General features: G+C 35.6%; 2 protein-coding genes across 3 annotated transcripts in view; both read right to left on the reverse strand.

The window, feature by feature from the left end:
- The window catches only part of LOC140442676 (probable ribosome production factor 1), a 207,170-nt gene that overhangs the window by 180,226 nt on the left and 11,358 nt on the right, over positions 1 to 15,586 (reverse strand). The gene's annotated exons all lie outside the window — the stretch shown is intronic.
- Positions 811 to 4,831, reverse strand: LOC140443134 (uncharacterized). Its single transcript, XM_072534220.1, has 4 exons — positions 4,823 to 4,831; positions 1,625 to 1,744; positions 1,383 to 1,566; positions 811 to 1,081 (listed from the first exon to the last, which is right to left on the reverse strand). Exons 1-4 carry the CDS (start codon positions 4,829 to 4,831, stop codon positions 816 to 818), a joined length of 579 nt encoding a protein of 192 aa, XP_072390321.1. The 3' UTR covers positions 811 to 815.

Consider the following 15,586-nt stretch of genomic DNA (forward strand, 5'->3'; position numbering starts at 1 on the left):
ATTATAACAATAATATAATTTAAATATTTAATGAAGCCTCATACACTATACAGCCACGTAGCCAATCATAAATTTAAGAATTCTTCACTGTCAGAATCTGAGTAACTCATACTACCAGTGTCTATTATGATTGGTTGAATGTTGGTGTCAACCATATTTTTTTCTCGGATATACCACTTTGTAATAATTTCATGAGTATGTTTCACACATTTTTCCCAAATGTCTGCGTTACATTGGTTTAGTGCCTCTTTCCACATATTTATAACAGCACTATCAGAATGTCCATCTCTACCAATATGCTTATTGTAATATGACTTGCAGTTTGCCCAAATTAATTCAATAGCGTTGAATTCACAGTAATAAGGAGGTAGTCTCAACACTTCATGGCCGTGTTCTCTTAGTAGTTCATCAATTATATACACATTCTCTTTTTTGTTCATTTTCGCAATTTGTAATAATTCAGGTTTTGTGAGTTTTGCCTCATACTTGATCTTGTGAGTTGTCAACAAGGTAATAATTTCCATTCTAGTTGAAATAGTGGAAGGTTGCTTTTCTAAAAGCACACTGTGGTATGGAGCATTATCCATTACAATTAATGATGGCTCTTCTAAATTGGGAATTAATTTTTCACTTATCCATTTAGTGAAAATTTCATTGTTCATTTCCCCATGATAATCAGCTACTTTAGATTTTGAGCAAAATAATAAACTTGCTTCAGTAACAGATCCTTTCGAAGAACCAGCGTGAACAATTTACCATCATACCCTTCTGGTTTACGTACACTTTTAACACTGTTGTCTTGCCAGGAAATTGTTTTATTTCCCTTTGAATAAATCCACGTTTCGTCCAAAAAAGAACAAGGTCTCTGGGATGCACAGCATTAATATTTTCCATATATTTACGAAGGAACTTGGCTCTAAAGCAGCAATACTGGTGCGCTCAATTAATGCTCTTCGATTATTGTCCTTCTCATATTTAAATCCCAATTCTTTTAACAAAATGCTAACAGATGTTTTGCCAATAAATGCAACTTCTTTATCCCTTAATTCATTACTTATACTTTGCAGAGTAACATGTTTCTCTAAAAAAAAAGAACACATAAGTACAGAACAAACCACACTGTTATAAATAGTTCAATGAAAAAGAAGTAATACTTTGTTTTTATAAAACTATAAATTATTTCAAATTATTTTTCACAAGAAAATTGACTTAATATCCATTAATGTGTTCAGCAGAAATTTTCTTAAACTACTCTCAACAATCTTTTTTACAACATACATTTATATAAAGTATTGATTAAAAAATACCTTCTGGTTATCATGGTACATGATACCATTATCTTATGGTATATCAAATTCTTGAAGAAATTGGTAACTACTTACTTTGTTGGTACATGTCGTATACTGTATTACGCACTGCCATTTTTGATCCCTCAGATAGATCAGTTGTGTTGTTTTTCGGACGAGGTCTACTTTTGCCTGGCTTTGAAAGAATGTGATTATTTTCTTTCCTTTTAATAATTGTACATACTGTTCGTCGTGATATTTTTAATGCAGCAGCTACTCTCTTAAATAAAGAATTGTTTAATGATTTTCATAAACGAACATACATTTCAATATTTTACCTGTTGAACAGATGAAAATGGCTCCAAAGGCCCTCCATTTACTTTTTCTAATTCGAAATACTCCAACACATTCAACGCAAGTTGCTGAGCTTGAGAAGTCAAAGGCTTGCCAGGCATACTCTAAAAATAAAAGCCTTTAAAAATATTTCATATTGTCCGTTGACGTAGTTTTAGCTATATTTAAATAATTAATGTCAATTTAGAGGTTAAAAAAATATATTGTTCGTTATTAGCTAATACATGAAATCTTACCTTAATAAATTGAACACAAAGGTAAGGGTTAGTCGTTATAACAACTGTTTGTTAAAAAATATGGGACGATTTTCACCTTTGGTCCCATTGAAGATAGCTACAAAGGAGCTGTGAATTAAATTCACAACACAAATTTTTGACGTTTGACTGTGTTGTCATGTCTTTATAATGTATATGTTGTAGGCTTCAATTACAAATAGAGAAGCTTTCAAAAATACATTTTTATTATATTACTATATGAATTACGCAATTTTTTTTATTTTTTTATATACAGCACGAACGAATAAATACTCGTTTCTTCTCATATTAATTGCAGTTAATTATTACATTTTTTTTGCATTTGCCTTTGATAATAAGCTAATAGATTTGGCAATCCTCAAACCACCAGTTGCCAGATTGTTATAGATGGTCACCAGATGCCTGTGGAAAGTACCTGAATACTATTCTTATTATTATTTTAAAGAATTTCTTTTTTGCCGTTAGTTTGTTAACGTTCTATTGGATTTTTATTAATTATAAATCACATGCTATTTCCCGATTTATTAAAAAAACATGGCAACACAGTCAAACGCCAACATTTTGTTCTATGAACTTTAATTGACAGCTCACTTATAGCTATCTTCAATGGGACCAAATGTGAAAATCGTCCAAAATATGTATATTTAAATTATGAAAAAGGATTGATTATTTAAATCAAACGAAAATAATTTATAAAAATATTACAAACTCTGTCAAAACAAAATTTCCAATTGTCATGTCAATTGTCAGTAGACGAATCAATCAGCGATCATTGTTCTATGGCTGTCTTTGTTCAATGCATGGTGTTGTGTATGGACAGGCGGTTTAAGTTAATAGTTTTAGTTTCTGTGAGTAGGAAAGAGACGTAACATAAAAAATAATTCGTGAATAATGTCATACTTGTGCAAAGATCCGGCGGACCGACTGTATATATATATATATATATATATATATATATATTATTATGAATTAAACCAAATACATTTATTTTACAGTTTTATTTTTATTTAAATATTAAACTTATTTTAATACTTAAAATAATACAAAAAAATTAAACATAACGTTAATATCTATGTCATTTTTGAAAACTGTAACCTTTGCGCAGTTGCCTTTCACTTGATGAATCGTAGAAAATCTAAAAAACATCAGATTTTCAACAAATTTGTTTTATTTTCTTTTCATCATATTTTAATACTAATTATCCTATTCCCAACGAATACAAATCCAAAGACATACAAATTTTAGTTTATTTACAAAAAATGCATTTACAACTACACTGGTTTCGTTTATAACAATATGTCAATATGATGGGTTTAAAAATCGAAAGTAACAATTATAAATATTTAAAATTGATTTCCGTTTAACAAAATTTTAAATTACGGCAAAACTGTCAGTCCTAGTTATAGGACATCCCTATATCATTCGAAAGAGATTTTTTTTTAATTTGATAATTCATTAATATACAGGGTGTTCCATTTAAAATAAGCCTTATATTACACATTGAGTAATCTAATAACGAAACTACAAATTTTGAACACCCTGTAAATAAATGTTTAATAATTAATCATGAAATACATTTGACCAATATCCAGCTATTTAGATGTATGAGTAATTTTATTAGAATTGCTTAAATAAATTAAGAATGAGTCCTCGTTTATATGTATATATAGTTAAATGATCTTATACTACTGGTGGAAAACGAAAGTCAAATATTTGGTCAGCAGTTAAACATACCAAAGACAAAGATCATGATAGTGGTTAGACTACTTAACAATCATCCACACATAACCACGATTGACCGGTTTGAGGTTGTGAGCTCATATTTATATCTGGGATGATTGATCACAAACACAGGGTCACTACAGGAAGAAATAAAACGTAGATGTGATCTAGCAAAAGTCGCCATACTAAAGATGGCCAAAATAGGGAAGGACTCTCAAATTTCACGAACTCTTAAAAATGAGGTTGATCAAATGCTTAATATTTGATAAATTTAGGACTACGACAAGCGAATTACGATGCAGTAACCCCGGAGGTCAGCAATCCCAAACAGTTTTGTCAGCATTTAATTTTTATATAAAAGAAATACTATCTTAATTAAATTCAGTTATTTTCAATCAATAAAGCAGTGCAGTATAGTAAAAGTTATTAAAAAGGGTCTTTTTAAAAAGTACCTTCGTGAATGAAAACTTTCAAGTCGCACAGTGCAGTACGAGAGTGGGAGAGTCTCCAGAAGATCCTCATCGTTCTCAAATGTTTACCCACTACGAACCAACTTCCAGGGAAAACTACAGCCGTTCAACCACAGAAGTCTACGAAAGACCAGCGTTAAGTGTAGAAATCAATTTATATGACGAAAGACGATAAAAAGAAAGCGAGAGAAGAAAAGAAACCAGTTCCTTCGAAAAGAAATGCACCCAAGCATCATCATTTATCTGTCGTAAGCAAATTTAATCTTTTTTATAATCATAACTTAATTGCTTCACAAGCTTCATCTCTTAGAATTAGTAATTTTTAATTATTAGTAAATCGATTTTCCAACCTGGTGCTGCTTCTATTTTGCAAAATAACTCAGCTTCTCTTAGTATAAAAACCAACGTTAGCTCTAAATAATACTTTAAATAGCTTAGATATACCATCTATAATTATTACTCCCGCTAGTCAATTAGATACTATGGCTGTGACACCCGCTCCCGCTCTCGTTTTCAATGTCAATAAAGATGTTTCCATCGTACCTGATTACGATGGTAAATCTAATGAACTTCATAACTTCATTGAACTAATACAATGGTTCTTAATCATTTCTGTATCACAGTAATCGCGACAACTTTCAAAATCACATGATAACTCGAGGTGTAAAGATTGGCCCACAATACGAATCACACTCATTCAAAATTTTGCCGATCAACGTAATGAAAATTCACTTACAAGAGCCATGGTAAACTTGAAGCAAGAACCCAATGAAACTCCTCAACAATTTCACGAGAAAGTTATGTCACTTTTAAACACAATTTCGAATCACATCGGACTGTAGATGTAAAGAGGAGAGAATTTTTTATTGCCAAATATGATTTCTACCCACATACAACCCCAGAGATAGCCGCTGTTCATAACACCACCACAATGGCAACAACCATGCCCAGGCCAAAGATACATCAACCAATTTTCGGAAATAATCCAGGACCCTCCCGACTAACATTTACCCCAGGATGGCCAATACAACCCGCTCGATTCCAACCACCAAGGCAGCAATTCATGGCAAACACACAATCTCCAAGACCTAACCCATGGGCAAACAGACCACCACAACAGTACAAACCAACACCGATGTCTAAGTACACGCCAAACGGAACATAAAAGAGGTTTAAGCTTCAGAAACGTTAGGCCATAGCCACAGCAACCACACCCCAAAGTTCAAGGTAGAAGTGCTGTTCAAATTGAACAAGAAGACGAAAACGGTACCGATGCCTACTATGGAGAACAGGCATATTACTATCCAAATCAGGACGCATATTCAGACGATTACCACGTAGAAGATTATCAACAGATAACGTTCAGAAACAGATAACATCAATGCTAGACCAAGGCATCATCAGACCAAGTCAGTCGACCTGGTCATCTCCAATTTGGGTCGTACCGAAAAAACCAGACGTATCGGGAAAAATTAAATGGAGAATCGTAGTCGATTATAAAAAGATAAATCAAAAGACAATAGACGATATGTATCCAATCCCAAATATCACGGACATCCTCAATAAACTAGGACGCTGTCAACACTTTTCCACCCTCGATCGAAGATATACAGAAAAACGCATTTAACGTGGAAAATGGACATTATGAATATCCTTTTGGTTTGAAGAATGCTCCCTCTACATTCCAGAGAATAATGGACAATGTGCTTAAAGGACTCATAGGAGAAATCTGCTTAGTATTCATGGATAACATTATCGTATACTCAACCTCACTTCAGGAACACCTGGTCAACCTCAAGAAAATCTTCGAAAGACTACGATAAACTAGGTTCAAGATACAGATAGATAAATGCGAATTTCTAAAAAAAGAAGTTGAATTTTTGGGTCACGTCGTGGAACTCCCGAAGGAATAAAACCAAATCCAAGCAAAATTAAAGCCATAATAGACTATCACATACTAAAGACTAGCATTTGTAAATTTCTTGAAATCCCCTCGTATATGTATTAAATTGAAATCCCCTCATATATGCATTATAATAACGAAGAATTTTTTCCATGTTTCTTAATTCGTATCTTTTAAGTTAAAATACCCGAAATATATTTCAATTCCTTCTTAGGTCGGTTCGAGTTAATATAAACCATTTTAGAGTTGTTTATTTATTTCGCAGCTTCGTATGTTCCTCGATATTCCTTTGTTCAAACCACCCGATTTTGCGTTTCAAATAAATATTCCAGTTTATATGTTTTGTTTATGCTAAGTTAAGCGAATGAATTTAAAAGATAATTTCATCGCTCTCGCTGGAGGTGCGGTCAAGTCAAGAGTGATAGGTTCCAGCGTTATGTCCAAATTCACGTCGAATTTGTAGTTTTCTTTTTTTATCCCTTTTCAGGGAAATCTTCGTCTTACGTTATGGAAAGCAATTTTAGTAGCAGTTAATCTTAGCAAATTAATGTGTATGCCGTCTAATTATACCTGTGCCTGTTTTTTAAGAGGCAGAGTCATGTTTTGTGTTCAGTGCCGGCTTCGGCCTCAAATGGTCGGTCCAATTCGCAGTGTGAGATGTAGGCCTTGTGTTTCTTGTCCAGAGTTCAACTCCAGTTCCCAACCTCAGAAATTTAATGTGCGATCAAGTGAAATCCAGGTAACTTTCAAATTTTAAAGTAAAGACAGACATTTTTTTAATGATAATTATTTAAGAAATTTAAAAAATTGTAATATTTAAAGTTGTAAATTTTAGGTTTTGACTTTAGCTGTCAATTTATTTGTTCAGTTTTTTTTTTAATTTAATGTTAACTTATGACAGCTCGTTTTATTATTTTTGATATTCATTTGTTTTGTTGTTAAAGAAGGTTAACCTCCATGCAATTTTGTGACTGTTTGTGGTAAGACACAATAAATGTTAAATTTTTTTCTTAACATTTTGTTTATTTTTTTAACTAACCCTTTTTTGAGTTTCATTTGAAAAAGATATGTTTTGCATTTCTAATAATTATTTCGATAGTTACAACTAGCTGTTGTAATGGTTATAATTAGGCACCTCGAAGTGGCGCCCTTTTTAAAATCACTGTTTCTTTTTGTTTTGTTTGTCCCAAGAGATTCATGAACTTTTGTTTCATATTTTTGTAGTTGCCCCAATCCGACCCCTTTGTCATTTACGTACCCACGACCCCATCTCTCCTAACAAACCCAGAGTGCCATTCGCACAAGTAACGATTATTTTGCCTGCCCTATCTCCACCCCCAGTAATTTCTATCCCCAATCTTCTACCCCTTATAATAATAACCCATGTGGTAGGCAAAAAATATATCGTTACAAGACTACCACCGGGATTAGAGGATTCCTCATACTACTTGAATATCACAGAAAGTTCATCAAGGATTTCGCAAAAATAACAAAACCGTTCACCTCATGTTTGAAGATGCCAAGATAGAACACACCGAACAATTCCTTAACTATATCAAAATCTGCAAGAACTTGTTAACCAACGAACCACTTCTACAATATCCGGATTTTACGAAGCCTTTCAATCTCACCACAGATGCACTTTGCTATAGGTACTATCCTGTCACAGGGTCCTGTAGGACAAGACAAACCCATTTTATATGCAACAAGAACACTGAACGAGCCCGAGATTAAATATTCCACCATCGAAAAGGAAATGCTTGCAATCGTATGGGCTACTAAATATTTTCGACCTTATTTATTTGGAAGGAAGTTTAAAATTCTCTCCGATTATCTACCACTTCAATGGCTATTCTCTTTGAAAGATCCGAACTCAAAACTCGTTAGATGGAGACTAAAACTTAAGAATTCGATTATGAAGTCATATACAAAAAAGAAAAATCCAATACGAACGCTGATGCATTATCCCGTGTTGAAATAAACCCGTTGAGATTAATGATTCTTGTAAGGATTTTGTGCAATTTCATTTTATGAATGACACAGAATATGTTGCAACTACAACAAAAATGTCTCAAAGATAATGGCATTAACAGCGTAACTATCAAATTGCAGGTTCTAGAATATACGGCATATATACCTACGCCGGTTTAGATTGGATAGTCAAAGCTGAAAAATATTTCAATCCAAAGCATTTCACAAACAAATTTGTTAAGCATGGGTTGAAGTGTGAAGCTGCAGCACGTGAATTCTTTGTCAAAACAACGGGACAAACAGTGTGCACATTTGTACTAATTGTTTCTCATAATAAAAACTGGTTAGTATATTCTCCAGATGGGGTTATTTTTAATAACAATGTAACGATTTAATTTGTCTACCACATTGGGTATCACTTTTAGGGGGTTGGAAGTGGGGACTGAGCAATTCTTGGGCTGGAGATAGGGTAACGGCCACTCTTGTTTTGGTTGGAGAGCTGGGTCGTAAGTAAGTGAATAAAGGAGGGAATGGAAGGGGTAACTACAAAGAAAGAAATAAAAAAACACAGGGATTTCCTGGGCAACAAAACACAAGAAGGTTCCTAAACTATTTGGATTGGACGCCGTTTAAAAGAATCATCTTGTTGGATAGAAAGAAACTCTTTTCTTTCCTAAAAATATTAAAGGGTGAAAATCTTTTTAAAAGAAATAATTCTACAACTACTGGTTTAGAGAGAAACATTACATATTTATTATTACTTCACATCAACAGTTATTACAAATAATATTAACAAAATGTATCAATAGACCTTACAGGTTTTCTTGTTAAATCCTGTTTCTGTTTGTTTGTTTTTTGCATTGATTTTTACGAACACACTTTTTTAAAATCAATATTTTATTGCAACGTCCATAATTTTAAATACTTTAAATATCTTATTTTATTAAAATTTCAAACATTAAAAAAAAAACAAAATACCAATAAAATCCATTATTGGATTTAAGAAAAAAATAGACAAAAACAGCTGTAACACAGAACATAAGTACTTAAAAAGATCAACTAGTACATATGGTATCATTTAGCCACACAATAGTTTGATACAATTTTTCAATTTTTAAAAAACACACAACTAGAAAAAAGTCGCAACCTGACACTTGAGTGAACGTGGTCCTGTCGTGAGGAGATGATGACTTTGAATGCATTGACACACGTTAGCTGCAATCCTACTTATAATTGATATTTTATAACTTTGTTTTTTAACAACAAACAATTAAAACCTCTTATTCTAGCTTGAGGATGGAACATAAACTTCGAAGCCAATAATTAACATGAATAAAGGATAAACGATTGTGAGTAAGACCCTTTTTTTACCTACATTGCAAAAAAGAATACTTATAAATTTGTATGAATATGTGATCATAATTTATCACTGATGTCTTATAACTTTGTTTTTTAACAACAAACAATTAAAACTTCTTATTCTGGCTTGGGGATGGGACATAAACTAGAATTATCGAAACCGGTAGCCAATATTTAACATCAATAAAGGATAAAAGGTTGTGAGTATTGACTCTTTTCTTTACCCAACCATTGCATTTATGGACTCACACTTGCAACCGTTTCACCATTATTCTTTTTTGTAGGTACAACAAAATCAGTGTTTGTCGTTCTAGAAACATTAAATTACCTGAAAAAGAATGAAAATACCATATACGAATTAAAGGAGCGTCACATGTATTATGGACAAATTCAATGTGGGATGGCAATGTGATGTCAGTGTGGTAATTTTAAATGCACCTTATAATGACGATTTTGACAAGAAATTGGTTTTTAATGTTAAAACTAAATATTTCAAATATATGTTACATTCCATATGCATGTCAAAATAAAGAAACATATTTATCATTGTAAAAATTTATTATCTGTCAATTATAATAAAGATATTTTTTATATATGGTATATAATTAGTATAAAGTTTATTATTCAAAATTTTAAACAATTTTATTTGTGATGAAATATATTGTAATTTGAAATATGTAATAAAAAAATTCCCCCACACTGGAAAAAATATCTAGGTAAATATACAACTGAACGAAGATAAACCTGTTGAATCCCAACTAGCTGGCAGGTAGTTTCAATTTTCAATGTCGTTCTTTGAACTTTACCCAAACAGATCGACTTTATGTACCGATCTACCGTTTTAGGTAAAAAATATTTACCTCGTCAACATCTATTGATACCATAATGATACAAAATACAATAATTTTACATCCTGAGGTCAAAATGTCTGTTTGATAAAAAAATTTATATATAAAAAAATCGGAATATTAAAAAACCGACAACGGTACCAAGCCTAAACAGATACACTAAACGAACATACACGACTTATAAATAGAAAATAGATAGAAAAACTATCAATAAATTACGGCAAGGAAAATGATGGAAAAAACTGCATAGTAAACATACAAACTTAAAGAAATGCTACATATTGATTGAAATTGTAAAATATATATTGTATTAAAAGTTTTGTTTATTTAAAGTATATTTTTTAATAAATAACCCAATTTTTTTTGCTTTGAATAACACAAATTTTGGTTATTCTAAATGACCCTCTATTCCCATTATTTTAGGTAAAGAATGTTATATAGTAATAACAATTAAAATATATGCAAAAAAAGTAAAAAGACACATAATATAAAATGTGAGTATATAAACCAAATAATTTTCATATTAAAAAAAAATTAAATATTTAAAAAATAGGGGTATATGAGGGTTTGCTCTAATTTCTTGATAGAAGAAATCAAAAATATTTTTAATTAAACAATGTCTTGTTTTTTTAAATATTTACTATTACATTCTAGACACTTTTGCATGCAATTAAATCAATTGTCTTCCAGTTAGGAGAGGGTATAAACAAAATTTCCTTTTTATACTTTTCAATGATATTTGAATAATCATGAAAAATCTGATATTTGAATATGCCTTTGAAAGTCAATCCACAATCAATTCTTTTTGTTTTTTTATTTAGTTACACTCTTTGGCAATCAAAACACAAACATTGTTCTATAAGCTAATTTGCTGGCCGTAGAGCTAAGGACTCCTATTGGCTTGGTGAGGTCTTCTCCAGTGACAATACCACTTAACAGTTTCTCAGGTCAGCTGGCCAGTTCCTTTTGAGTCTCCCATTGGCATTATGTTCTATTAGAGGTTGAAGTAAAAGGTTAATGTATGATTCCAGTCCTTCATGGTACTTCGTGCTAAATTTAGTGATCACATCCTGTATGAATGGGATTCTTAGGTCTTTATGAAGCCTGTCGAGGTGCCGGAGATAGCAGGTGGATTGGTGTGTATATGATGAGAGTATTAGATGGGAGGTACATGGGGCTCGACGTCTTACACCTTCGGTGGAGCAACTAAGAAGAGAGTGCGTAGCCCTTCGCCGGCACTTGACAAGGGCGAGAATACGTCGGAGCGCGGAAGAGGTGGAACGTGTGGATACGTCTTATCGTGCGAAGAAGGAGTTGAATAGGAAGATCCGAGCCGAGAAGAAGAGGCACTGGAAGGGACTGTGTGATAAGCTGGACGAGGACATCTGGGGTGAAAGGTATAAGATCGCATTGAAGCATTTCGACGCCTATGCCCCGTATGACATGCTATTGGACCAGAAGCTGGAGATAATCACCGAACTGTTTCCACAATCTGTCCGCATGGTGTGCGGACAGACGTCGAGGCTGAGCGTGGGATTCCCTTTACTTTGGATGAATTAGCTGTGGCGGTGAGCTCCCTTAAGTCTGGCAGGGCTCCCGGTCTAGATTTACTGCCTGAGGCGGTTGTACGTCTGAGCCGTTTGGAGCCCACATGGCTGCTAGAGCACATGAATGCTCTTCTTGTCGCGCAGTCTTTTCCGGATCCCTGGAAAATCTCAAGGCCTCTACCTAAATTCAAGGCAGGAAAATATCGTGCTATTTGCCTTTTTCCTTGTATCGTAAAGTTTTATGAGAGAATGCTACGTGAACGTATCGAGGAGGTGATTGTGATGTCTGGGGGCCTGTCTCCGAGACAATATGGTTTCTGCCAGGGTAAAAGTACAGTAGATGCGGTGACCGATGTGCTCCGGGTGGTACGGGGAATTGGGGCTGATAATCGATGGGTCATCCTGGTTCTCTTTGACGTCCGAAATGCTTTTAATACATTGCAGTGGGGTCACGTAATGAGCTCTTTGGAAGCAAGGAACTGTCATGGGTATCTTAGGAATGTGCTCGCTGATTATCTTTCCGAGAGGAAGATTATGGCGGAAAATTGTGTGATGGTGGATGTAACGGCTTTGGTCCCGCAGGGCTCCGTCCTGGGTCCGACGCTGTGGAACATGGCTTATGACGGGGTTTTAAACTGCGAATATGGGGAGGGTGTGACCCCCTTCGCATTCGCGGACGACCTTGCTATGCTGGTGGCGGCACGGGACAGAGAGGAACTCTTGCTTCGGATTACGCGTGCGTGTGTCCTAGTTGAGGATTGGATGAGCGAGCATGATCTTTCTCTCGCGGAGGATAAGAGGAGGCTGTAGTACTCAGAGGCTACAGATAGAGATATGGTTGAATTTGAGTGCGCGGGAGCGAGAGTGACGCCCAAAAAGTACGTCAAGTATCTGGGAGTTACTCTCCACTAAGGGGGGAGTTGGGGGGAACATTTGAGGGGGGTGATCCGCAGAGCTATTCAGAGAATGACTGCGCTGGGGAGGATAATGCCTAATATCGGTGGACCCAAATCCGAAAGGAGAAGGGTGTTTCACGGTGTTGTGCAGTCTGTCGTCCTCTACGCGGTCCCAGTCTGGAGTGAGGCGGTAGAAATACCAACTTACAAGAGGCTTATGGTACGCGTGGACAGAACTAGTCTGCTGCGAGTAGCATGTGCCTACAGAACTGTGTCAGCTGCCGCTCTGTGGGTTATCACCGGCTGTGTTCCTTTACATGTGCTGGCAGGTGAAAGGGCCAGGATTCACAGTCGTAGGGGGCGGAACATTGGAGATCGAGAAATGAATGAGATAAGACTAGCCGAGAAATTAGTTTCAATCGGTCAGTGGCAATAAAAGTGGGAAGCAACACGTGATGTGGCGGAGTGGACGAAGTCACTAATCCCGAACCTTCGAAGCTGGGTGGACTGTGGGTATAGGCAGCTGGATTATTATCTAACGCAAATGCTCACAGGCTATGGCTGCTTCCGCAGCTACCTTTTCAGGTTAAGGAGGGCTCTGTCCAATCAGTGCCTTTACTGTGGTTTCTCGGATACTATGACACACACGATGTTGGAGTGTGAGCGTTGGGCGGATGAAAGAGAGAAGTTTGTAAGAGAGTGTAACTGCAGAATGTTTGATTCCGTGAGAGAAATGGTGGAGAAAATGATAAGGGATGAGTGGTGGTGGACAAGGATCCACAAATTTATCAGGGAGCTGCTCTCTTCAAAAGAACGAGAGGAGAGGGAACTCGCAACAGAATTCTAAAACAAGCGAGTAGCACCTTGGCGGACTGTTGCAGTCCGAAATAAGAGTGAATGAGAGACAGACGACGCGAGCGAGACGGTAGCCTCGCTAAGGCAGGGGTTGAAAGTCCTTGGTGGTTCGTGTGGGTGTAGTTTTCTCGATCAATGTGTCGGAGAAAGAATGGAAATCGGGCGATAGCAGGGCATCGGGAGAGATGTTTGCTTAATCGGCCCTTCCATCCTGATGTCTGGTGTGACAAAGGAGAGGTTTTTAGTTGGATGCCGACCGTCTCGAAGTGGTAACGGGACGAAATGTCAAAGGTCTAAATCCTTCGGGCATCTCACCCTGGGACAGCTTCGTTAGGGTATTAGGAACCCAACACTACCTGTGTGAGTCACAGGTGTCTGTATGCAGATTTTCCTTCTTCTCTTTAAAGATGTAAAAAAAGGTCTTTACGAAGCGTTAGGCTTGACACATAGTGTATCAGATATCGTTCGCAGTATTTTCAATTGGCTTCTTTAAATTATGATAGTATTTGACTTGCTTGCACATCTGCAGAGTTGGATTCCATATGTCCAGATAGGTTTTATGGGGGACACTGGTCTCTTCTCAAGGAAAAAGTCACTTAGACTGATTTTGTTTCATTCATTTTAATTCTCCACTTGTTTGACCATGTCTCGACTTCATTCAGTTGTACCTGTAGAATGTTAGATGCTCTAGTTGGATTTTCGTTGACTGCAAACATACCAGTGATGGTTTCATTATTGGAGGGTAGATCTGCTGTGTATAGCACATATAATATTGGCCCAAGAATGCTGCCCTATGGAACATCAGATTTTATAGGAAAATTATTGGAATTACTTTCATTCACTCTTGTTCGGAATTATCTACTAGATAGGATTTTAACAGTGTCAGGTAGGTGGTGGGAAGATATTTCTTGATTTTGAAAATTACGTTAGCCTTGTCACAGGCTAATGTCTAGAAAGGCAGCTGTGCAGTACTGTTTGCTTCCCATTGCAGAATTTATGGAGTGCACTATGCTGTGAACCTGCTGTATCGTTGAGTGTTTTTTTTTCAAAAGTCAAATTGGTGGTTGGGTATATATTCCTCCATATTGGGGTCTGAGATAATTTTTTTAACAGTAACTTTTTAAGTATTTTGGATGTGATTGGTAGTAGACTTATTGGCCTATATGATGAAACCTCATTTGGATTTTTTCCTGCTTTTGGAATTAGTATTATTTCAGTAGTTTTAAAGAGCTTTGGTCAGTAATTTGACTGTAGAATGGCATTGAAGATGAGAGTAAACAGTACGATTCCTTATGTGGTAGTTCCTTTATCATCTTTGGTGGTATTTTGTCCAGCCCAGGAGATTTTCTAATGTTTAAATATTAAATTTCTTATTGAACCTCGTTTTTGATTACTGGTATGTTCCCTGGAATGTTATTTACGTCTCTTTCAATTTTAATGTCTGGAGCTTCGTTGTTGAGCTAGGTGTTTGGCAAATAGCATTGTGTTTTCTTCATCACTGCTGTCCTACTGTAGTGTTGGTCCCTGTTGGTTTTAAATTGGAGGTACCAGAGTTTTAGGTTTTTTTGAAGTTTTTGATCCGTTTCCATATTGAGTTGTCATGCCGGTTAAGATTTGTTATGTAGTTTGTAAATGACAGTTCTTGTGCCTCTTAAGTATGGATTTTAGTTGATTGCTTAGCCTGTTTAATGTAGTTTTATCTGCTGGGGCATGGGTTCGGTGCCATTTGGTCCTAGCTTTCCTTTATTTTGAGCTACCAACTTTTTCATTTCAGCTGGGATGTATTGGGCTTTGATACCCATATTTTTCGTAGGTGTGGCATTTTCTACAGCCTCTATGAAAGTGTTGTTTAAGTCTGTTAGTGTTTCATCTATCTCCCTTGTTGTTTTGAGGCTTGCTTGTAGACTGATATCTTCTAATTTGCTACAGTATTTGTTTTGTAGACTATGGAAGCTGCTAATGGTTGTTATAAGTAGGGAGTGGTTGGATGAAAGGTCATAGCTCAGCATGACTTCCATGTAAGCAGGAGAGATGCTCTGAGTGATAAATAGATCAAGCAGATCAGCTGTTTTGTTTGGATTCGTTGGCCAGTATGTAGGAGAGCCTGTTGTTGCAGACGAG

This window comes from Diabrotica undecimpunctata, chromosome 6, assembly GCF_040954645.1.
Source record: "Diabrotica undecimpunctata isolate CICGRU chromosome 6, icDiaUnde3, whole genome shotgun sequence".
In the NCBI taxonomy this organism is placed as follows: domain Eukaryota; kingdom Metazoa; phylum Arthropoda; class Insecta; order Coleoptera; family Chrysomelidae; genus Diabrotica; species Diabrotica undecimpunctata.

Bases quoted from the DNA above. Each gene is read 5' to 3' on its own strand.
- LOC140443134 (XM_072534220.1), bottom strand. The intron at 1,567-1,624 runs GTAAAATATTGA...TCTTTATTTAAG, and splicing joins CATTTTCATCTGTTCAACAG to AGAGTAGCTGCTGCATTAAA. The intron at 1,082-1,382 runs GTAAGTAGTTAC...CTTTTTTTTTAG, and splicing joins ATACGACATGTACCAACAAA to AGAAACATGTTACTCTGCAA.